General features: G+C 45.9%; 5 protein-coding genes across 5 annotated transcripts; 4 read left to right on the top strand and 1 right to left on the bottom strand.

Moving 5' to 3' along the window:
• Positions 1 to 365: 365 nt before the first annotated feature.
• Positions 366 to 7,349, bottom strand: LOC120659255. Its single transcript, XM_039937339.1, has 8 exons — positions 7,306 to 7,349; positions 6,684 to 6,810; positions 6,517 to 6,599; positions 6,300 to 6,422; positions 6,124 to 6,207; positions 1,352 to 1,387; positions 1,104 to 1,176; positions 366 to 948 (listed from the first exon to the last, which is right to left on the bottom strand). The coding sequence occupies exons 1-8, from the start codon at positions 7,347 to 7,349 to the stop codon at positions 844 to 846; spliced, it is 675 nt and encodes a 224-aa protein (XP_039793273.1). The 3' UTR covers positions 366 to 843.
• Positions 3,684 to 4,887, top strand: LOC120660495. Its single transcript, XM_039939041.1, has 2 exons — positions 3,684 to 4,105; positions 4,763 to 4,887. The coding sequence occupies exons 1-2, from the start codon at positions 3,685 to 3,687 to the stop codon at positions 4,834 to 4,836; spliced, it is 495 nt and encodes a 164-aa protein (XP_039794975.1). The 5' UTR covers position 3,684; the 3' UTR covers positions 4,837 to 4,887.
• A 19-nt stretch (positions 7,350 to 7,368) lies between the features above and the next one.
• On the top strand, positions 7,369 to 8,523 carry LOC120659264. Its single transcript, XM_039937348.1, has 2 exons — positions 7,369 to 7,935; positions 8,470 to 8,523. The coding sequence occupies exons 1-2, from the start codon at positions 7,369 to 7,371 to the stop codon at positions 8,521 to 8,523; spliced, it is 621 nt and encodes a 206-aa protein (XP_039793282.1).
• Positions 8,524 to 9,676: 1,153 nt separating this feature from the next.
• Positions 9,677 to 10,840, top strand: LOC120659276. The gene has a single exon (XM_039937359.1). The coding sequence runs from the start codon at positions 9,677 to 9,679 to the stop codon at positions 10,838 to 10,840; it is 1,164 nt and encodes a 387-aa protein (XP_039793293.1).
• Positions 10,841 to 15,851: 5,011 nt separating this feature from the next.
• LOC120660503 lies at positions 15,852 to 19,221 on the top strand. The gene is made up of 3 exons (XM_039939052.1): positions 15,852 to 17,055; positions 17,206 to 17,260; positions 18,825 to 19,221. The coding sequence occupies exons 1-2, from the start codon at positions 15,981 to 15,983 to the stop codon at positions 17,235 to 17,237; spliced, it is 1,107 nt and encodes a 368-aa protein (XP_039794986.1). The 5' UTR covers positions 15,852 to 15,980; the 3' UTR covers positions 17,238 to 17,260; positions 18,825 to 19,221.
• The last annotated feature ends 1,591 nt before the right edge of the window (positions 19,222 to 20,812 follow it).

Below are 20,812 nucleotides of genomic sequence, written 5' to 3' on the forward strand. Positions count from 1 at the left end.
AAGCATTAGCGATGACGGCACAGTTCGCGGCGGCTTCTTTCGCTTCCTCTCCCAGGTTGTGGTGATGTAGTGTTTTGTTGGGTGCATTATTTGTGTAGTGGTGGTGTTCGCTTCGGCGTGTTATGTACGAATATTTCTTCTTCTTATATGACTAGTTGAATGCCCGTGCGTTGCTACGGGAGTTACTTTTTTTTAACACGAACAAAATGAGTATACGGAGACAAATTGAGATGCAAATCAAACAACCCAAGTGGATATCCACATCAAAATTTCCAACCAAAATACAACATAGACATTCAGATTTGTGCTAGGACCATATCCAAAGTCGAGTCAGTTTTAAAGCAGTACAATGAGTACCTCTAAAGAGCAATTAAAAAATCATTGGCTATATTACATGTTAGACTGTCAGAGAATATAAATGCAGACATACAAATATATTATAATAGGCTGTCAGTAAATTATCATATTATCTACTACTAAGGAGAGCAATGGAAGCATATACATTGTACAAATTGTTTCAGTTTTTATTGGTTCTTTCTGAATAATAGAGATTACTTGCTAATCACATCAGGTTCTAATAAAAATAGGGTACTTGATCGGACATCATAGGGATTGGAGCAAGTATAGCTTGCTAATTCACAATTGACTAACAAAACCGAGTATTGCTAGCACCAGTATGAAGCCTTGTGAGACGATGGCAGGCTTGATTGTATGCAAAACACAAACCATACAACTTAGTTTTGCAAAAAAAAAAAAAAAAATCTGAAGTTGAGTATCCGTACCTGATACACAGAGCTACATCCTGCTGGCAGCTTGGCAGTAGACTCACGAATAACCTCATCTTTACTGAAATAGAATAATCAGCAAGCTTGGCAGAACAATGGCCCACAAAATCTCATTGGTAGAACCCCTTCCGTGGCTAACTGCACCCAAAACTCCCAACCAAAACTTCCAAAGGTATAAAGAAGCGTCATATATCACAGAACCACTATGAAAATAATGAATTGTTGATCATATGATACAAAACATAATGAGAAGATTACTGGAAACCCATTAAAACACATAACCAGTTAACTAATATCAGCAGGCGATAGCTTACTCACCATGCTTACCATTGGAGATGTGTTACAATGGTCACCATGACTTGCGCACCATTGGAGACTCGAACTACCCGAACTATCAGGACATAAAAGACGTGGACATTATGAGTGAATATCCTACCATTAATCTATTTGGTCAATCAGAAATTAGAAATTAGGAATGTGATGCCAACCATAATATCCGTTCATAAATGCAGATTTCAAACTAAAATTCAATTAATGTTATTGCATCATAGCACTTATATTCTTACCACTGCACTGTTGACTGAGTCTCTTTACCCTGGACTCTGCATGAATCAGTTGGATGAAACACATTCAGGAGCAAGGATAACATTAAAACAATCACATATATGCAGAAAATTAATAATTTATCCAACTAGTCTATCAACCCGTGCTCCCGCACGGGCTAGTTAGAGATATCTAATAATTATCTATCTCACACTCTCTTTAACTAATTAAATATTCTAATCTAGTACTGCAAAGATACATATTTATCATTATATAATTGTAATAAATGTGATAGGTTTAGTTACTAACAATTTTTCTCACTTTGCACACACCTCCATATATGTTTGATATGTGTTTAATTGAACACTTTGTTTGAGCTATGTGAACAACATGAAAATTGGTATTCTTATCTCTTCTCTTGTACATGAATATATGGTGACAGACACCTTATGGTTAGTATTTATGTTTATATAAATAATAACATAAATAATGTATTATAATGGTAGGAATAGTAATTTAGAATTTTATATTGATGCGCTTTAAGATTTTATTACAATAACATAATTTTGTTTCAGATTTGGGGTTGATTTTACTTTTATTATCTTATCATTGGATAATATATATGAAAATTTAGGAGTTATTTGATATTATTTTATAATGGTATAAGTGGGTAATTTACATGAAGATTAGGGGGTTACTTTAGATTATTTTTTGTAATGGCAGAGGTGGGTAATTTAGATACATATTTAGGGGGTTACTTTAGTCTATTTTCATAATGGCAAATGTGGGTAATTTATTAAAAAAAAGGTAACAGATCCAATGACTATTATGATTAGAGTTTCCGAATTGATGGCCAGATGTTTCTGATTTTTGTGAGAATTTGTAGGATTTCTCTATTTTTTTTTAGACTGTCCACCTAGGATCCTATGTGGCTTCACCTGGAGGCTTCAAAAGGAGTCTCCAATTAGTAATAGTAAGATTTAAACACACATCATGTGATGGGTCAGTCCTTCTCGAGAGCTGGAAATATCTGGCTATGATGTGAATACGTGATGGGTCAGTCCTTCCCAAGAGCTGCAAATATCATACATCTCATTTTCATGGAAAATTCACAGATTGTAGCAAATATCAAAGGAATACTTAAACCATGACAATTCATCGAGCCGCAAGCCGCATAAGCCACGAATTAAACAAATCAGATAAGCTCTGAATCAAATAACTAAGCACAAAGATCAATGTTGGCATACTCTGTAACTTGGTTAATTGCTGCTAATTGAATTAACAAAACTTGCACACAAGATCAAGTGCGTATCACAGTTAATTTTGCACCTTTGAATTCTTATCAGAATGAGGTTCATGTATGAAGGGAGTGTCGACAACAGTTAATTTTGCACCTTTGTTAGCAGCAGATGCTGCCAATGTCTTGTATCACTACACGTATGAGGGGAGCGTCGACATAGATGCAGTACGCGGTCCCACCATGAAGGCTTAAATACTGGCAGAAATCAACCATTTTGGTCAGACCCCAAAGCAGTTATTCCAAAAACTACACCCAAAGAGACAGATCCTATCCTACAACGATAAGATCCTAATTGTTGCAGATAACAGCTAGCTCCCGCCAGTAACTTACAGGGAATACATTTTCTGGGGATCCCCTGCCCTGCCTCATGTTCTAGTTATCTAAATCCCTGGTATTGCTCTCCTTGATAGGATGCAGTGTAAAAGGCCCTCACGAACTACTGCAACGCCAGATCATTTCCGGCAAGATCAGCCCTGATTACCAAACCTAGACGCAGGAGAAACAAAATTCGATATAATACCTGCCCGTTTCCGTGGAACCGGTACCTGCTAGGCAATGTTTAGGGACGACGACCGCGCGCACGGCGCGTGGTGGATCCGCGCCGGGAGCCCCTCCGCGCGGCGAGGTCGTCGAGCGCAGCGGAGATCGTAACCTCCTGCAGGGGCGGAGTCGAGGGACGGCAGCCGCGCACACCGCGCCTCGCGTGGTGGATCCGCGCTGGGAGGCGGTCTTCGAGCGCGGCGGCGACGGCGGCAGGCGGGGGCGAGGTGAGGGAGCGGCAAGAGCGTCTGCGTGAGGGCGAGGGAGCGGAGGAGGCAGGGGCGCGCAGAGGCGGAGGTCCGGTGCTCCGGTCCTGCAGTAACGCCGCCTGCGCTGAGAATCGGAGGACAGCGGAGTGGAGGGCCGGCGCTGCCCGAACGGCGAGACGGAGGTGGGTGGAGCGCGAGAGGGACGCAACTGGAGGAGCGTGCGGCGTGGAGGAGGTAGGGGCGCGCAAGGGGGAGGGAGGTGAGACACGAAGCGGATCGGGGACGATTGGAGGATCCGACGACTGAGATGCGATGTTGGCAGACCCAAATCCTCAAGTGCAACATTAGCACAAGGGAAATGCATATGATTCGCCTACCGCCTGCTTGCTGCTCAGACCGGCGCATTGTGCTCATGGCTATGCAAGACGGTGGCCTGGGATTCGCCACCGTGTCTGGTTCCAATCTCTGCCTGTGGTCGAGAGAGGGCGCTTCTGACAAAGATGCAGGATGGGTACAGAAGACAGCAATTGACCTGAAAACACTGCTCCCTGGTCGAGCCCTCGTAACGCCACCTGATGTCGCTGGCTTCGCGGAGGGCATTGGTTTCATTTTTGTGGAGACAAATTCTGGACACTTCAGAATTGATCTAAAGTCCAGCTATGTGAAGAAAGTCCGCCCTGTCAGTGGTGGCTCCATCATTTTCCCCTACATGAGCTTCCACACCCCAGGTACTACTACTAGCTAGCCTCATATCCCATGTCTATCTACTATCTTTAATTTAGCCCAGCACAGCTGTGTGCTTATTTGTGATCAAAATCAATGAGTTTATGAAACCAGAGTATCGCAATTTCAACAAAAACTGTGTTGCTCTGACCTAGATGATTTTTTGCTCCATATATATCAGCCTCCTGACAATCTTTAACCCTTTACATTCCTTCTCTTCGATTTATCGTTTTCACTTAACAAAAAAGGATTTTGATGCTTATATTTAACACAAACAGAAAGGTGTTAATGATCAGGTGTAGTTGTTACCAGTAGGAGAGATCTCTTTTCCTTTTTAAAGTCATAACCTACATGTGCTTCTACAGTACTGTATATATTAGCATCCATGATCTGTCATTGCCACTAGATAATATGGAAATATAGATAATTGTATTTGTACCGAACAGAGAGAGATGTTTGTTTCTTGAGTTCAGTCCAAATTCTCTTATTGATAAGTGTGGCTGCTGCCTGACAGCTTTGGATAATAAATTTTGTTTGCCTGTTCTGTAAGCCAATAATTCATTTGTACTGTATCTAGTTAGAATTTTGAAGCAAATATTCATTGAGGAGAAATTGGTTCCCAACAAGATAATGTCAAGTTCAAAATTTCTGTATTCCTGCAGTGCTGGGAGCAGCAGCAGCAGCCTCTACAGGTGAGGGACCAAGTACGGGTGCTTCAAGTGAAGAAAAAGCTTAAAGTGCTGATCTAGGCTTCTCAGTCCAAGCGGAACTTGGGTTGTGGACTTGTGGTAATGGCTACTAGTGTAAGCTTTATGATGTCAGAGTTATTTAACATCAGTAAAACTAGTTCAAGTCTTGGCCTTTTAGGGTTATATCTTTTCTTTAAGAAACTGGTATCTCCCAATCTTGTTAGCCTGTCCATTAGCTTTGCCAGTAAGCTGGCTATCCCAGCCCTGCGTGTACCTAATCTACGTGCATTTTCTGAACTTAATGAAAACCATATTGTTGCCTAGTGAGAAACATGTTGGTGCATTTATCAAAGAGGGGCAATCATCATTCAACATGCAGGTATAACTCTACCAAGCACAACTACATGATGTAAAAAAGAACGAAATAACCATTTCACATTCAGAAACCGCAATGAAGCTCCATTCCTAAAACCCAAATACTACTAGTGAGACATCAATTGCAAAAGGAGAGCAACTAGATGGTTGCAGTACAACCAGAAGCTCGAACAGACACATAGTGCATATACAAAAGCAAATTAGGACATAGACAAAGGCAAATAAGAACGCATACAAAGGCATTTTATAAAAAAAAAGCTGCAGCTTCAGATTTACTGATTTTCTACATAGATTAACAGAGGCTACAGCCCTATAACTTTCTCTTAGCTTGTGTAAACACCAGCGCTAATTGGCATATCCGGTTATTTTAAAACATTGGTGCATTCCAGTTTCAATTCAGCATCATATCATTCAGTATTGCAAGAAAAAAGACACGATCAGAACACAAAAGATATGAACTTAGTCAACACTGAACAATTTGGCAAACTCATATGAAACTCATATAGTACAAGTGCTATTGCGCAAAAAAAAACACCTCAAATGAAACTCAAAACAGACTGGAGTAGGTATTTCTATGCATGCAAAAGATTCTACAAACCCAAAACAGCAAAACTAAAGCTGGCATGGGTCCTATTGCAGGACCATGTATTCATAGGACACATCCTGTTGTTGATTCGTAGCCCCCCACCCACCCCCACACACAAAAACATTTCCCTGCTCATACAGAATTCTACAAACCAAAACACCAAAAACTAGAATTGAAGCAGGGCACCGGTACTACTGCAGGGCAATACACACAACCCCCCCCCCCCCCCCCCCCAATAATTCAGACCTGCACGTACATATTTCTGCAACCAGGCAGCAACCAGAAGAAAATGCTATCTTAATGGAGCACAAAAAATTCAGAGGGACGAGCAACTGCAAAAACAGAGGGCATGCACGGGAGTGGGTGAACTCACCTGATCCAGTATGCACCTTTCATTTCCCCTCCATCGGGACCAACGGATCCCTCGCCGGATTCCGAAATTGCACACCCATGACCTCTGCCAAACACAAAACACGAAACGAAATCAGGAATTGGTGAGAGAAAAATGTGCGGCACGCTGAAGGCTGAACGCATGGAGATTCATCTCACCTTGGCCTGGTTTCTGCGCTTCCACCCTCATCCCTTCCTCTCCGCTTCAATCCTGCAGATGCTTTCTCCAACCCTCGATGAGATCCAGGAATCGTTGGTGGATGCGAGATGAGAGATAGAACCCTAGAGAGAGAGTGAGGAGGGAAACGTGAAACGAAATCAGGAATCAGCGAGAGAAAATTGTGCAGCACCCTGAATGCATGGGGATTCATCTCACCTTGGCCTGGTTTCTACGCTCCCCCATCCCCTTCTCCCCCGGCCCCCTTCTTGAATCCCACATATCCTTCCTCCAACCCTCAACTGGATCCAGAAATCGCCGGTGGATGCGAATGAGAGAGGAACCTAGAGAGAGATAGGAGGGTATCGCGATGAAGAGGAACTCACCGTGCAAAATCCCGATGAAAATATGGAGGAGCGCCTGCGGGTGGAATGCGAGAGGGTAGAGAGAACCCTAGAGAGAGAGGGGGGAGATGAAATGAACAAACGGGAGGGAGAAGCAGCAGAAATTTTACTTCAATAAAAAAGAAGCAGCAGAAATCTAGAGAGAGAAAAGGGGAAGATGAAGTGAACCAATGGGAGGAGGGCAGTGCGCCTGTGCGGTGTGGTAGGAGGCGCGCCCTCTAATTAATGATGGAACACGAGATGGCCGTTTCAGCGAATAAAATTACGGCCGGCTGAAAAGAAGTCATTACCTTTCTATATATGTACTCAGGAGAATCAGTATATAGGAAACTAAAACATTTCAGTGCTTCAAAAAAGTATTTATCATACTGTGTGCATCTCTGGTGCTGCCACCACCATACCCTGAATTTAATTTTGCCATGTGTTCAAAAACTACAATTTTTTAAAAAAAAATTGGCAAATTTTACAGGAAATTAAAGAAAGTAATTTTCTCTTGATCAGAAGTCAGAGAAGCAAACCGTAGCCGATTCCAAATTCGAACCGCTGATGGACCCACCCACCCACATGGCCTCAAGCTGGTTCAACCGCCGCCGGCTGCGATCACCTCGACTGCCACCGGAGCTCCTTCCTGGTCGTCTTCATCGGCATCGTCCGACGACCTGACAGGATGTACGCCTGCATCTACGCGTCCGGCGATCGGGCAGCTACGGCGGCGTGGCGCGAGGTGGCCTCCGCCGCGCACCGCCACCTCTACGACCACTTCGACTCGGCGCCCGGCGTCCTCCTCGGCAACACACTCCACTTCCTGGTTCGTTACAGCATTGGCATCATCAAGTTCGACCTGATCACGCAGGCACTGTCTGTGGTTGACCTGCCATACACATTAAGATGTCAAGACAGCGCGCTCATCACCACGGACGAAGGTGGTATAGGGCTCGCCACCATGGATAGTAAGTACAAGCTCTACCTGTGGTCAAGTGAGGCTGCTGGTTCCATCAGGGATGCGGGATTCGTTCTCACCAGAGTCATTGATCTTGAGAAGCTGCTCCCCGCCGCCGCGCTCCGCGCCTCGCCTCATGTGACCTGTTTTGCGGATGGTGCCAGAGTCGTTTTCATGTGGACGTTTGACGGGTTGTACAGTATAGGTATGAAGACTGAGCAGATCAGAAGGGTGCCCGGCTGCTACGCTTTCGATGTTGTTCCTTACTCGAGCTTCTACATTCCAGGTAGGCAGGTACAGTCTGTCACTTTTGCTCCTTTATTTCAGCTCATGAGTGCTGTGCTAAACAAAGAGAGATGTTTAATTTGCCTGCAACAATTTAACTGTATCATATACTCCCTCCATTCACTTTTGATAGCTATATTTTAAAAACTCAAATGTTCACAAATGATAGCTATATTTGCTAATGGCATGGGCTGTGGCAATAAATAGCACTAGTAACGAGGAGTTTCCAGTTAAAGTATTGGAGGACCAATAAAAAAGTCCGTGTTGTATTTATTATATGATAAGTAAAGTTATTTTTCTTGGTCTTTGTGTCAAGATAAAATATAGCTATCAAAAATGAACGGAGGGAGTATGTTAGTGATTTTGATTAAAGTTTGTTAAAACTGGAGGAGCTGTGGGTAATTAATTAGTTGGTGTTTAATGGTGTAACTACGGCGGTTGTCGCAAATTTGTTGGTCACTGTTTGTTGCTGAGCAATGAATTTTCGTAGGGAAAATAAATTCCTCCAGACTGATATGTTCTTCAAAATTTCTGTTCTCGCAGCAATGGGAGCTGCCTCGTCTACAGGTGACGACGGACCAACCAACCAAGGGCTAGTTCTTCATACTGCTGCCACTCAAAAGCTGCAAATCTTCCAAATCAGAATGTAAAGTCAGTGTTGATCCTAGATGGGGTTGTGGTGGCTTAGTGATTTGGCTGCCGCCCTATGCACACGCTTTCCAGATCTTTAATTTGTGTTAGTAGGGATAGTTAGTTGTTTTTCTTATTAGATCTAAAGGAAGTAAGCAGATGGCCATGGAAGTAATCACTCTATTCTGCTGGCTGCGGCTGGTGGTTGGTGCTGGTTTGTTGTGAGAGAAAATTACTGCCGGCTGGTGCTAGTTTGGTGTGAGAGAAAAATATTGTTCGTTGACTATTTCAATTATGTACCTGCCCGGCGGCCCCCCAACAAGTACCCTCTTCTTGGCCCAGCTGATCTTTAATTCAACCGTGATGATCGATGTAACTTATCGAAATTAATGGCGTAAAGCACCGTGCCAGGACCAAGGCAGTTATCTACTTAAGCACCCGACGAAACTAAACGTCTGAACTTAACTGAAGAAACTGAGGAAAGGCCATATTCAGACTCTCTCTCTCTCTCTCTCTCTCTCTCTCTCTCTCTCTCGATAGGATATTCAGACTTTGTCAGAGGAGGAGGAGCAGAGTTCTGAAGTGAATACGTTCTCGTAGCAAAGTGACGTGTTCACGAGAAGCGATCTGTACCGTCCAATAGGACCAACACTGTTCAAGTGCGGGTGTTTATTACTTACATTTTAGATTTTACTGTGTAGTAGTGGTTAAGGACTTGAATCAGCTGTAACTTGGTTGTAAGGCTTCTTGCCGTGTTCTGAATAAAAAGGTCACGTCTACAGAGTTCTCTGTATATACTGGACATGCATGGAGTTTGTAACACGAATATAAATACTACACGAACTAGTAGTGTAATCTGAAACTTGCTGCCTGAATAAAAAGTCCAAACCACGCCGAATTCATGAGTTGGGAGACGAGACGACGGCGTGGAATTCGGCCTGGCCCAACAATAATTCGAATCAGAATCTCTGGGCCCACCTGGCAGTGGCAGCTGTTCGAACTTGAACCGGACCAGGAGGCAAGCAGATGCATCGCAACTCGTCCTTGTCCTTGTCGACCAAACCGGCAAACCCCTTGCTCCGCCGCCGCCGCCGGCCGGGGTCCGTCCGACCAAGTAGCCATGGAGCCGTCGCCGCCGGAGCTGTTGGAGGAGATCGTGGAAGAGGTCCTGCTCCGCTTCCCGCCGGACGACCCCGCGAGCCTGGTCCGCGCCGCCCTCGTCTGCCGGCTCTGGCGCCGCCTCGTCTCCGCGGCCACCTTCCGGCGCAGGTTCCGCGAGTTCCACTTCCACCGCACGGCACCCCTGCTGGGCGCCCTATGCCCCGGCAGAGCTGGCGCCGGAGACCTCCGGCCAACGTCGCGCTTCGTACCCACGTCCTCCTTCCGCCCGCCCCACGCCGCCCGCTACGGCTGGAACGCCGTCGACGCCCGCCGCGGCCGCGTCCTGCTGGAGCGCTGGCCCTGGGGCAGCGGCCCTCTCAGGACCGAGCTCGCCGTCTGGGACCCCGCCACCGGCGAGCAGCGAGAACTGCCCAGCTTGCCGATGGAGCTCAACGTGTACCCGCGCAGCTGGGCCGCGGCCGTGCTCTGCGCCGCCGCCGGCAACTGCGACCACCTCGACTGCCGCTGGGGATCCTTCCTGGTTGTCTTCGTGGAAATCGAGCACGACTCAAACAAGATCTGCTCGCGCATCTACTCGTCCGAGCTCGCCGCGTGGGGCGAGCAAACCTTTAGTGACCTTCGCTGTCGCCATGACCATGACCACTGCTTCAAGCCGGAGCCCGGTGTCCTCATGGGGAATGCGCTCTACTTCCTGTTCAATTCAAACCATGGAATCGTGAGGTACGACCTGACCACCCGGGAAGCATCTACGATCGACATGCGACCGGCATTCCATCCGCAGCATATTGTGCTCATGACCATGGATGATGGTAGGCTAGGATTCGCCGCCATGGAGGACAACAATTGCGGACTCAAACTCAACCTATGGTCGAGGGTGGTTGGTGGAGACGACGACAAAGATGCAAGATTTGTTCGATGCAGAGTCATTGATCTTCCCAAGGCGCTCAATGCACCCAAGGTCTCGCCTCATGCGAGCGGCTTTGCGCATGGTGCCGGGGTTCTTTTCATCTGGACGTTTGATGGTTTATACAGCATGGACATAAAGTCTGAAGAGCTCAGGGAGGTGCCGGGTACCAGGTACTGCCATGGCTTCGCAAACGTTGTTCCGTACTTGAGCTTCCACACTCCAGCAGGTACAGCTTTGCTCCTTTATGATAGATAGATTTTCCTTACACTCACAATTAACATACCGTGTTATTATTTCAGCTCTTGACATGAAAACATGGACAGTGAATAGATGTGATCCTACCTAATCTTTAATTTTGATGAACCATGGTTGAAAGTTGAAACGATCACAGGTCTTTGATTTAACAATTTATCTGAATCTAGGATGAGGTAGGAAGGTACCGATGGAGATGTGGATGATGGAAACTTTTCTAAACTAAAAGAGATGTGTCTCAGTAGTTTAAGGAGACATCTGTCAATGATTTATTTTGCTTACGTTTCTTAAGTGGGAGAGCTTCATTTGGGGAATAACTGGGTGTTTTATGATCAACTGTTAACAGCAAAATAGTGGTCTCAGTTATTGCTGACAACCAATAATAATTCCTCAAGGCTAGTATGTTTTTTCAAAATTTCTGTGTTTTCGCAGCACTGGGAGCAACCTCTAGAGTTGATGGACCAAGATCTAGTTCTTCAATTGCGTGCAAGACTCAAAACTTGCAAGTCTTCCAAACCAAGAATAAGTAATAATGTCAGGCTGTGTTTAGTTTGCGAAAAAGTTATTTTTGGTACTGTAGCATATTTCATTGTTATTTGACAATTATTAATGTCTAATTATAGACTAATTAAGCTTAAAAGATTCATCTCATATAAAATAGTTATACAGTGTAATTAGTTATTTTTTCATCTGCATTTAATGCTTTATGCATGTGTCCGAAGATTCAATGTGACGAATACTGTAGCGACATTTCTAGAAACTCAACTGCATTTAATGTTTCTTGCATTTAATCAATTCAGTCAGCATCCACCCCCACTCCGCTGACAAGCGCACCATCAGGGGCTTGGGAAACTCTGCTCCCACAACTTCAGCTCTTTTTTGTCTCGCCTTCTCAGGTCAGTCTCGGTGGCAGTGTTATAGAAGTGATGAACATTAAATTTGCTAACATGTACCAATAGTATGAGGAGAGAGAAGAGAAGAGTGTCATAAAATATAAGAGGAGTGTCATCACCATGACACTCCACTAGCACAGTTCTCAAGTTTTCAGTCTTGATAACTGTGTCGATGACACCCCACTGAAACTGGCCTCACACCTCCCGGACGATGCTTTCACAGTTAACATTTGGAACATTGCTGCTCCTCCTCGCTGCAAGTCATTCCTCTGGTTGGTACACCACAACAAAATCAACACAAATGCTCGCCTAAACTCTCGTGGTGCAGATAATGATGGACGCTGCCCCTTTTGTGGACTCCTTGACCTTGAGGATGTTCCTCATCTCTTCCTGGGCTGTTTTCGCGTTCAAGCTTTCGGGAGCTCTTTTGGTATCAGAGGCGGAGCTAGCAAAAAGTTCTAGGTGGGGCAGGCCGGCAAGGGGCCGCCGGCGGGGCGCGGCAGGTGAGTTCCCGGCGGCTAGCTGGGGCATATGCCCCACCCTGCGTGACGGGTGGCTCCGCCACTGTTTGGTATTACCTCCTCTTTCACTCAGGTTGAACAGCTGTGGAATGCTGATTTACCGGGCCCAGGACGCACCTCGGCAAGGATGCGCCTAATGTTGTGCCGAAACGCAAAGGTGTTTGATCTCGTCGATGAGCCTAATGTTGTGACTCTACGACGCTGCTCTTTGGATCTGCTACTTTGGAGAAGCCGAGCTTCTTCTCCTGTTGATAGTCTTTGCTTAGAACTCTGGAGCTCCTTTATCCTATGTAATCTTTAGACCTTGCGGAACGGTGTTGTTTTCCTTTTGGCCCTGTGCGGCTCCTGCAGGCTTCCTCTTTCTCTGCCCTCTTTGTAATTTGTGCTGGTTCGTGTCCCATCTGTAAACGCTTCCTTATATTCTTTAATTCGATGTTCAGGCTGGCTCCAAGGAGTCCGCCATAATTTGCGTCAAAAAAAAATTCTGGTCTGCTGAAACGTGGATATTGAATTTGTTTCAAGATTACTGCAAATCCATACATGCCAGCAAACTAAAAACCACTAAAAATTCGAGATTCTTTAAATATTTTTTTTTTCAAAAAACAATAAAACATGCACTGTTTTTCTTTGAACCCTCGATAAATCTGGTAGGAGCCAGATCCTTGCATTGTTCAATTCCAAATCCCTTCAAATCTTTTCTGAATCCTCACTCCAAAATATTTTGTGCCGTACGGTGTCTCCTCTGGTAGCTCCTCTCCAAAATATATATTTGGATGACCTAGACCACCACGCCCAAATAAACCCTTTTGCCATGGCGGCACACCCGCGCGCGCCGCCGCCGGAGCTCATCGGCGACGCCGTCGCGCAGATCCTCGTCCGCATCCCCCCGGACGAGTCCGCGCACCTCGCCCGCGCCTCCCTCGTATGCAAGCTCTGGCGCCGCATCATCTCGGACCCCGGCTTCACCCGCCTCTACCGCGAGTTCCACCACCGGACGCCTCCCCTCCTCGGCTTCCTCCACAACACCGAGCGGGGCAGCCTGTTCTTCCCCACCGCGGCGGCCTGCCCGTTCCCCCGGTCGCCGTGCGGCCGCTGGCGGGACCTTGACTACCGCCGGTGGTGGGCCTTGGACTGCCGGCACGGCCGCGTCCTCTTCCAGGATGCAGCAGACACGCGCAAGCTCATCGTCTGGGACCCCATCGGCGGCGGACAGGAGGAGCTGGACAAGCCCCACCACTTCCAGCACACGATGATGTGCACCGCCGCCAAGGTGCTCTGCGCGGCGGCCGCCGGCTGCGACCACGTCGGCTGCCCGTTCCTCGTCGCCTTGGTGGGCATCTACGGCGGATCGGCGCACGGCTGCGTGTACTCGTCCGAGGCCCGCGCGTGGGGCGAGCCTGCCGTCTCTCTTCACTTGGGCACAGCAGGTCGTCGGATTCTGAATTTGAGACGCGGTGCTCTCGTCGGAGACGACGCCTACTTCATCGCGTGCGACGGCGACGCCATCCTCAAGTACGATCTGCGCAGGAACCGCTTGTCTGCGATCAACCCGCCGGGCAGGCACGGCACTAACATCATCCTCATGCCGGCAGGGGATGATGGTGCTTCGCTGGGGCTCGCCGGCATTAAGGACACAAAGCTTCATCTCTGGTCCAGGAAGCAGGTGGATGATGAGGGAACAAGAAGAGTAGCAGTAGCAAGGTGGTGGGTGCAGTGCAGGGTTGTGGAGCTCGAGAGATTGCTCCACGTCGACTGTCGCAGAGCCATGGTGATCGGTTTTGCTGAGGGTGTCGGTGTACTGTTTGTGAGGGTAGATGCTAGCACCTTCATGATTGAGTTGAAATCAGGGCAGGTGAGCAAGGTGAGCGATTCTGGAGTATTTTACAGCGCCTTGCCCTTCATGAGCTTCCATGCTTCTGCTGCAGGTACGTACGTATATCAGCCATCTTATCTGCCAATCTTTTCGTTTAGAGGGCACATTTTTTATTAAGAGGCTCTTATATATCTGCCAATCTGAAACTGACATTACAAAACACGAGCCCTTTAAACTTAGGCCAGTCTCAATGGGGATTTCATGGAGAATTTCATGGCATTAAATATCATCAATTTTGCTGATGTGGCAAGGAGAGAGAATGATGGAGTTTCATGGGATGTGAGGAGAGTTTCATCACCATGAAATTCATCTGGCACGGTTACCTAGTTCTCAGTCTAGGTATCTGTGTCCATAAAACTCCCACTGAGACCGGCCTTAGGCTTTGTTTAGTTTCTAAAAAAATTCCTATAGTATTCGTCACATCGAATCTTTAAACACATGCATGAAGTATTAAATGCAATTAAAAAAATAACTAATTACACAGTCTAACTGATTAACATGACACGAATTTTTTAAGCTTAATTAGTTTATGATTTGACATTATTTGTCAAGTAACAACAAAATGTACTACAGTATCAAAACTCAAATTTTTTCACCAACGAAATGTGCTACAATACCAAAACCCAAATTTGAAAAAGTTCACTGCGATCGAGATGATTTGCTTGTGGCGCGGCCCCTTGTGTTGTAAACATTACCCAGCAGTCAGGCACTAATTAATTAATTATGCCTTCAACTATTCATCAGGTTTTGCTAGCAGTACCGTATCGGCATCGCCATTGCCAGCGGAGGGAAAGTAACCACACCTGAGCCCAAGTACGCTAGTTCATGGCCATTTGCAAATCCAACAAGTTGAATCTGCTGCTGACATGTTGCAGGCCTGATGCTTTGGGTGTCTATTAGTATTCTGTTGGAGAGTTGGTAGTTAAATTTCTTTGCCGTTTATGCCGCCGTGATCAGACACCAGTTATGGACCGGACCTTTTGTTCTTCCTCAGTAGTTGGTTATATATGATGATAATGACTATGAAGATTGAAGAGTGTGTTTGAGGTTTATGGTTCTCTGACGGTCGCCGATTTTGTGGTTCTTTTGACTGAAAAAAATGGATCTGATTTGTTCAGTTTAGTTTTTCATTTCCGGAACGAGAGGATTCAGCTTGGAACTGAAAAGATTGAAATCTACTATGAAAGGATGGTTGTCAGTGGCATCGTGTATGGAATGACTATGAACGTGTATGCAAGCTTCATTTTGTTGCCCCGTTCTTTGCTGGTGTGCCGCCTGCCGTGCTTTGTTCTGATAGGGGAAAATGGCCTGACGCTCTACATCTGGACATGCATTTGCCATTGATGTTGACAACTGACAACAGAAGAGACCGTGAACTCCTTCGCGCTGTTTGCCCCCCCCCCCCCCCCCCCCCCTCAACCTGGCGGTCTAACCAATTCTCTCAAGATTTGTGAACCATACATCTCAAACAGAAGATGAACACACACTTATCGGCCTAATAACCGCAAAAGGAAGAAAAAAAAAGAAGTCTATGGCACTGGCCATGCTAACTCTATGACCTGAATGTCTGAAACTTTTTTTTTTCTTTTGAAGAAACGAATGTCTGAAACTAACCATGCCTCTGTGTTACCTGAATGTCTAAAACTCTGAATCGATGGCTACAAATGTGTAGTGCCACTGCCTTCCGGGCCCCACATAAGAGGTCCACCGCCTCCCGCTCGGTCCAACGGAAAAAAAAAATTCCCCACCCCTGTCGCCTTCGCATTTCTCCCTTCACCGCCGCCGCCCGCCCGATCCCCAAATCCTCCCGCCGCCGCTCGCCGGGGTCCGGGTCCGGGTCCGGCCAAACAGGCAGCATGGCGGAGGCGCTGATGGACGAGCTCCTCGAGGAGATCCTCCTCCGCCTGCCGCCGGACGACCCCGGGAGCCTCGTCCGCGCCGCCACCGTGTGCAGGCGGTGGTGCCGCATCGTCTCCGCTCCCGGCTTCCGCCGCGGCTTCTCCGAGCGCCACCGCGCGCCCCCCATGCTCGGCTTCTTCGCCAACCTCACGGTCGGCGACGAGGACGCCGACTACGAGGACGACTTCGTCGCCCGCTTCGTCCCCGCCACCGCCTTCCGCCCGCGCCGCGCCGACCGCCTCGACCGCCGCGCGCTCGACGCCCACCACGGCCGCGTCCTCCTCACCACCGCGCCCTGGGGGTCCAACCTCGAGGTCTGGGACCCCGTCACGGACGAGCTGCGGGAGCTTCCCCGCCTCGCCCTGCCGTACTCGCCTTTCAGCTGGAACGCGGCGGTGGTCTGCGCCGCCCACGGCGAGTGCGACCACCTCGACTGCCGCCGCAGGCCCTTCCTCGTCGTCTTCCTGAACGACTCCGACCCTGAGGGTATGCACGTGTACGTTTACTCATCGGAGGTTGGCGCCTGGAGCCAGCCGATCTACGGCGCTCCCTCCACAACCTATGGGGTCGAGATGGTTCCTACTGCCCTTGTGGGGAATGCACTCTACTTCCTGATTGATGCGACCAACAGCATTCTGGAGTACGATCTGGCCAAGCGGAGCGTGTCTGTGCTTCACCTGCCTCTCGGTTTCGTTTCGGACTTTGCGGTGCTCACGACGTCGGAGGATGGCATGTTGGGATTCGCAAGGGTGGAGAAGTCCAGACTCTGGCTCTGGTCAATGGAGACAGGTCCTGAGGGGGATGCTACGTGGGCACCAAAAGGATCCATTGAGCTCTTGTCACCGCTTCAAGTTGACGCCGCTGCCATCGTAAATGATTATGTTGGTTTTGCACATGGCGCCAGGGTCTTTTTTGTGGGGACGGAGGATGCTTGGTTCAGTATTGATCTAGAGTCCGGACAGGTGAGGGAGGAGGACTGTGGTGATGGTCACGCCCACGGTGTCGTTCCATACACGAGCTTCTACACCCCAGGTATAACTTTGCTTTCTGTTGAGCACTTTGAGTGAGAATAATGTTACCCATCTGTGCCCAAATGTCGTTTGTCCTGTCAATTGCTTCGTACTTAAAGTGTCCACTTGGGACTGAATATACATATATTCACTCTTTTTCTCTTTTCTGCAGATTTTCATCAGTATGGATTAGCTCCTCTGTGAACCAAATAAGTGCTGAGCAAGCAGTAAGTTTTCATGCTCAATTATGGCTGCCTTGAAATTCCTTCTGCTCATTAATTGCGAACATATGTTTGGTCTTATTGGAGCTTCTGTTAAGATCAGCTTAGCAGGGTTCCTTGAATGATATGTGCTTTGCTTTCCTAAAATGACTCTGTAGTTCAGTTTTAGTTTTTTTTTAGCTAGTTCAGTTTGAGTTTGATGTGAGCAAAATTGCCAAAGAAGTACTTTGAACCTTTGATCAAGCATCTCCGAAACCTTATAGTTCAGTTGCAGTAAACAAGTCTGCATGCTAGATTATTTCACAAGAAAGCTTTCCTGTGTTCTGAACAAACTGATGAGCATCTTGAATAAAAGTGACATTTCCATGTTATGCAAAGCTATCTGATCTTTGTACTATTGTAGTAGTCATTTCATTGCAGTTATTACTACATTTTATTTACTAATATGAAACAGTGATTCTGCAAAAGTCTAGTAGAACTTTGCTACTCCTACCTATTTTTTGTTGTGGGTTCTTGAAACTGGTTATTGATTCATAGGAGTTCATTCATCTATTATACATGTAGTTGATGGATGATAAGATCTTGACAATTGATCTAAATTTAAGCCGAACCAGGAATATATCTGCTAAACCCAAGAAACACAGATATCTGGGTTTATTACCACTTATGCATTCTTCTGAGCATTTTGAGTGAGAATACTGGTACTCATATGGGTCAAAATATCGTTTATTTTGTCAAATTCTTCATGCACATATTGAATTATCATACTTAACATGGCCTCTTGGAACTGAATATACATGTGGTCACTCATTTCCTATGTTCTGCATATTCTCACTTGTATGGATTAGCTCTCTGAACTGAATAAGTGTTGACTAAGCAATAAGTTTTCATGCTCAATTATGGTTTGTTTTAAATTTCTCCCTAATCATGAATTGTGCACCTGGTCTTGTTGAGTGATTGTTGGCAAAGGCCCAAGTTTATGGGGTGTTGTGGGGTAATTTTGATAATGTGGAACAAAATTAAATGGAATAATCCATATGCAGAGGTCCATCGCACTGCTTGGATGGCAATGTTTTATGGAAACTGAGAGCCCCCTGGCTTCTTTTATGAACCTGGAACAGTGGTTTCTTCTATGAAGTCCACACATAATGCCGAGCACTACACTTGTTAATTCCACACGTTAAGAAGTTAGGTTGACTCTTTTTCGCTTGGTTATTGACTTCATGTGCACGGGGAGTGACACTAGGTTGCTCAGATTTTCAAATATTAAAAGTTCTTCATTTGTTTGATAGCCCAATGTTTTGTTATTTCAAAACTTATGTTAACATGCACTATTTGATCTCCTAGTCAGTCATCAACATATGCAATTGGGTATTGCGAGCTGGGAACCTGAGGGTACTAGCTGAACAGGTTTATAAGATGGAAAAAGAATTAATGTGTGGACTAGCTGATGTATGCTTGTTAAGGCCAAAACAATGCATGTTTTCAGAAAGTGGGCTGGACCTGCAGAAGATTGTTTGTTTAATCCAGTTGTCACTTGATAACTCACAGTTAACTGCTTTATCTGCAGGCAAACTACTCCTGGATGATGGAGGGAGGAGGAGGCTAACAGTTTCTGCAGCTTAAAATCTTCAGGTGGATCGGTTGGGATGATGTCTCACTGAAGCAGAGGGGTGAAACCAACGCAAAAACCACCTTTGACTGTCCTGTTCCCCTAGAGCTTAAGTGTGTAACCTGAATGCTGTCAGCATATGTACTTTTTCGTGCCTACATCCATGATCCATGGGCAGGCTTCCGATCATTTTTTCTTTTGTTTCTCTTGGTGAAGTGAAACTCTGAATCTGAATCTCAGGTTCGCTGCACATACTGCAGGTCACTGTAGTCTTATGCAAATCACAGTACTGTCAAGGCATGTTTGACAGGATTATAAACAGTTTCTGAATAGATGGGTCGCTTTCAGTTAACCAGAGTACTGCAGTAGAGTTCTCTGTGGCTTTACAGGTGCGAGGTGTAGCCGTTCAGCAAAGACTGGTAAATGGCTAAATGCAACAAGGAGCTAAACCAAGGTGTTACTGTTACAGCCTGGAATATGGGTTTGATATGCCAGCGCTGCGCAAGGGATTAAAGGAGACAGATATTTTTAGGGGTGCCAATGGGTGACCTTTAGGGGTACCTCGAATCCTCTTTGGTACAAAATATTGTACTAGTTTTCTAAAATGTAATATTATTTCGAAAAATTAGTATAATATTTTGAATTAAAGAGGGTTGGAGGTGCACCTAAGGTTGTCCATTTGCACCCCTAAATATTTTTGCTCAAATCCGTATTTATTTGACATGGTTTTGCTCAAAATTTGACGGAATTTGTGGAATCATAGAGTGCCACCGCCTACCGGAGCCCAAGCACGCTGGTATTTCTAGACGCATAGTTTTTATATTATGTAATTTCTAGATATAGCGTACCTATAATGGGACGGAGGAAGTAAATGTTACTAAGCAAACACACCGGCCAGAAGGGAAAGCAAGCTAAGCTGGAACTTGAGAAATATGCAGATATACCGTTCACAAAAAAAGAAAAGAAATTCGCAGATATAACATGGGATCAACACGACTGGTATTGATAACACGAATTCATTCCCAAATCTCATTGCAAGTTGCAAGCTGGTGTTCTGAAAGCAAATGGAGAGTAGCTAGGACGATGCCATTGCCGTTATCGCCTTAGAGATAGATCAACCCAAGAAAGCTACAAGAATTGGCAACCGCTACTAGCTATACGGCTGTGTAAAGAGTAAAGACCCCAACTTTTTTAATAAAACTTCCTTCAACCAAAAAATGCTAGTACTATCTATGTCATCCTTGTACTAATTAAAGATACAGAAAGCATGAGCCATATCCATGAAGTCAAAAGACCTCACATCAGCAATTTTTCAGTAGTTCATGCACCTGAATGACTAGCTTGTGGTCCCTCGCCTTCATTAGGATTTAGGAAGTGCCTCCAGTGCTGTGGAAAACACAAAAATTAAAAGTAACATCAGCTAAATGAGAATGAAATTGCAGCCATATGCATGTATATTGCTTCAGAAGTTTGCAAGCTGCAATCCAGACTACTTCACCAACGACAATTAACGACCTATAGCTAGGTGCCACTGCAGCATAATTTCGTGGACCGTCCAGTATTTTACTCGAACAAAATATATAATGTTAGTTGGATGGGAGGTACAAGATTGCATTCTTTTAGCTAAAATAAAATTGATCCTTATAAATCACACAAGTATCCTTTTGTGTTAGCATGGGGAGGTTGTATTATTTGTCATCATCAGTAATCATTGACAAATTTTTAAAACAACTACGGAATTGAAGCATATTATAGATAAATAATGTGTATGAAGCTAGCTAGCTCATACCGGGAGTGTAGAAGCTTTGGTAACAATACGTTGGTACCCTGTAATTTGCGGGGAAATTTGCGGAGACGACGGACGTCTTCTCGCCCACCCTCGTTACCCGTCCGGACTTTCGCCAAACAACGAAGATGCCAGCATTTGCTGCGCTTATGATGATGAT

The sequence above is a fragment of the Panicum virgatum genome, chromosome 2K (assembly GCF_016808335.1).
Source record: "Panicum virgatum strain AP13 chromosome 2K, P.virgatum_v5, whole genome shotgun sequence".
In the NCBI taxonomy this organism is placed as follows: domain Eukaryota; kingdom Viridiplantae; phylum Streptophyta; class Magnoliopsida; order Poales; family Poaceae; genus Panicum; species Panicum virgatum.

Coding starts and splice junctions, on each gene's coding strand:
- LOC120660495 (XM_039939041.1), top strand. CDS start 3,685: ATGCGATGTTGGCAGACCCAAATCCTCAAGTGCAACATTAGCACAAGG. Junction 4,106..4,762: donor CATGAGCTTCCACACCCCAG/GTACTACTACTA, acceptor GTATTCCTGCAG/TGCTGGGAGCAGCAGCAGCA.
- LOC120659255 (XM_039937339.1), bottom strand. CDS start 7,349: ATGCCGATGAAGACGACCAGGAAGGAGCTCCGGTGGCAGTCGAG. Junction 1,388..6,123: donor AAAGGTGCATACTGGATCAG/GTGAGTTCACCC, acceptor TGATTCATGCAG/AGTCCAGGGTAAAGAGACTC. Junction 949..1,103: donor CATCTCCAATGGTAAGCATG/GTGAGTAAGCTA, acceptor TACCTTTGGAAG/TTTTGGTTGGGAGTTTTGGG.
- LOC120659264 (XM_039937348.1), top strand. CDS start 7,369: ATGTACGCCTGCATCTACGCGTCCGGCGATCGGGCAGCTACGGCGGCG. Junction 7,936..8,469: donor TCTACATTCCAGGTAGGCAG/GTACAGTCTGTC, acceptor CTGTTCTCGCAG/CAATGGGAGCTGCCTCGTCT.
- LOC120659276 (XM_039937359.1), top strand. CDS start 9,677: ATGGAGCCGTCGCCGCCGGAGCTGTTGGAGGAGATCGTGGAAGAGGTC.
- LOC120660503 (XM_039939052.1), top strand. CDS start 15,981: ATGGCGGAGGCGCTGATGGACGAGCTCCTCGAGGAGATCCTCCTCCGC. Junction 17,056..17,205: donor CACGAGCTTCTACACCCCAG/GTATAACTTTGC, acceptor TCTTTTCTGCAG/ATTTTCATCAGTATGGATTA.